At 42.8% G+C, this 2,326-nt stretch overlaps 1 protein-coding gene across 1 annotated transcript; it reads left to right on the forward strand.

Annotated features, from left to right (window-relative positions):
* The first annotated feature begins 381 nt into the window (after positions 1–381).
* Positions 382–2,093, forward strand: LOC139744253 (DNA replication complex GINS protein PSF3-like). The gene is made up of 2 exons (XM_071654724.1): positions 382–768; positions 1,690–2,093. Exons 1-2 carry the CDS (start codon positions 382–384, stop codon positions 1,924–1,926), a joined length of 624 nt encoding a protein of 207 aa, XP_071510825.1. The 3' UTR covers positions 1,927–2,093.
* Positions 2,094–2,326: the final 233 nt, after the last annotated feature.

Consider the following 2,326-nt stretch of genomic DNA (forward strand, 5'->3'; position numbering starts at 1 on the left):
AATAATGGTAATCCCAATACAATTGTACATTGTTTACGTCTTCGGATTTAAACTTGGAAATTTAACATAGGCTCCTAATCTGCTAATCTTTAAATCGTTTTCAAAAGAAACAGTCTCGATTAGTGGCCGTGCTTTACCCACGATACTTTGGTAAACGAAACAAAATGTGGACAGGAAATTGTCTGTCTTTTCAAATGATGTAACACAACATTTACCAGTGATTTTGTCATGAAGAAGAGTAACATCCATGGCTCATGTTGCAACAGGAAATGTCAAGGATTATTAGTCATTTTCGGCTACCATAGCTTGAGACATCGCGCGAAATTTGTACCGTTGTGCTACTGCCAACATTCTTGACTTGACAATATTTTTGGACAGATTATGGCGTATACGCGGTACAATAATCATGCAGATAACTACTATGATATCAGCGATATCCTTGCTTCCCACGAGAAGGTTCCAACCAAGGTAGAACTCCCACTTTATCGTCTGGGATTTTTGAATCCCGGGTCGGATGGCGAACACATACGGGCTGGCACGAAACTGGACCTCCCCTACTGGCTCGTGACGGGGCTGCACGGGCGGCGGAGGAGGATAGTCTCCGTAGAGCCGCCGAAGTCGTACCGCGGTTCTTACAGACAGATCACAAGTGCCGACGCCAATGTTGTGGACTTGCACAAGATGGGGCCGTATTATTACGCGTTTGGAACGAAAATCATCAGCTTTGACTTTCCAGAATCAGAAGACATAGCCAAGTCCCTGATAGAAGTGAGTAGAGCGTAGTTTTTTTTTTTTCTACAGTGTAGTTTGTTGACAATAAATAGTGAACAAACAGAAGACAGACAACAAAAATCACAAGCATTTGTTGTTTCACCCTACCTTTAAAAATGTTCCATACTTTTATCTTAAAGAAAACCTTTCACTTACTTTTCCTCTGTTTTGTGTTTGAAAGTGAACTCATAAATTAAAAAAATTACAGTCCTTACACAGCTGTTTGTGTAATGAAACAAAGTCACGCTGCAGGGAGGGGCAGATCCATGATGAATTACGAAAGGAAGGAGGGGGGGGGGGCGGTGGGACACAAAATAAAAAAATAAAGGGGGCACATGCGCCCGCGTTCATTTTTCTTTCTTTTTCTTTTTATTATTTTAACAAAAAATAAAGGAGGGTGTGCCCAGTGCCGTGCCTCCCCCCCCGGATCTGCCACCGCACTGGATTCTGCTTGGTTTGAAATTACCAAAACCAAAAGGGCAAAATAATGAAGTAGGGCTATATAGGGTCTAGGGTCCTAGACAGGCTATTTAAAACCAGTAGAGTCTAGATGTTCTACCAGGTTTGACCTCCCACGCCAAAATTTGGCCGTGCGCAAAAGCATAGGAGGTTTTGAATGTAACCAGTGGTCGAATTTTAGACTGTGTTATGGATCAAATTATGGGCTGCTTGCTTTAATGTATATGCCTAGATCTAGAAATCTGTACTATTTAGGATAGGCAAGAGATTTCTGTAATGTGTCCCTCCCCCGACTAATATTTCCCACAAGTTTTTTTTTTTTTTTTTCCTCAAAGGCAGTGACTAGAACTATAATGTAGACATGCAAACAACAATCCACAACACAGGAGCTTGTGATATTTGTAGCCTTTTGTGCATTTGTTTTAGTTTCTGATATACGGTGTCATCACTCTTACACAGACCTATGTCGGCCGCTTCCGCAAGGTAATGGACGGGTCGCAGAACGCCTCGCACGAGGACAACAACCGCTTGACCAGCAAGATGGATGAGACTGAGCGGTCAATCTACCGGGCCGGACAGTCCAGTCTGCAGAGCTTCCAGAAGTGGGAGACGAGGCGAATCGCCAAGATCAGCGCCTCGGACATGGTTTCCAACCACAGGAAGAGGAAGAGGGCTGAGGCGGACGACAATGACTAGCTCCGAGGAGTTCGGGGAAAGAGCCCAAAAAATGTCTGTCATTGACAGTTTACCCCAGAAATCGCTTTTATGTTCAAACACACAAAAACTATAAAGACAGAGCCGGTATATGTGTTTGTTGTGAGGGAAGGGATCATATCTTTATCTGGATTGCACAGTACGAGGTGCGAACCTAACCATGGCTAACTTCAATCAGAATCCTGTAGAATTAGCAGAAAAATACGACTGGCCCAGAATGCGGGAAAGCTGATCTAATGTACCTCTCTAAGGCTGACTTGGACTTGCTGTTGATTAGAAAAGTTTAAGTATGATTCTACTTGATGTTCAACTTGGCTTGAATGATTGAAAATCAAACAAGCAATAGTTTGATGGTGAAGTTTTATCAATGACATCAACATTA

This window comes from Diadema antillarum, unplaced genomic scaffold (genome assembly GCF_040938485.1).
Source record: "Diadema antillarum isolate AM-2024a unplaced genomic scaffold, OU_Dant_1.0 scf00000004, whole genome shotgun sequence".
NCBI lineage: Eukaryota > Metazoa > Echinodermata > Echinoidea > Diadematoida > Diadematidae > Diadema > Diadema antillarum.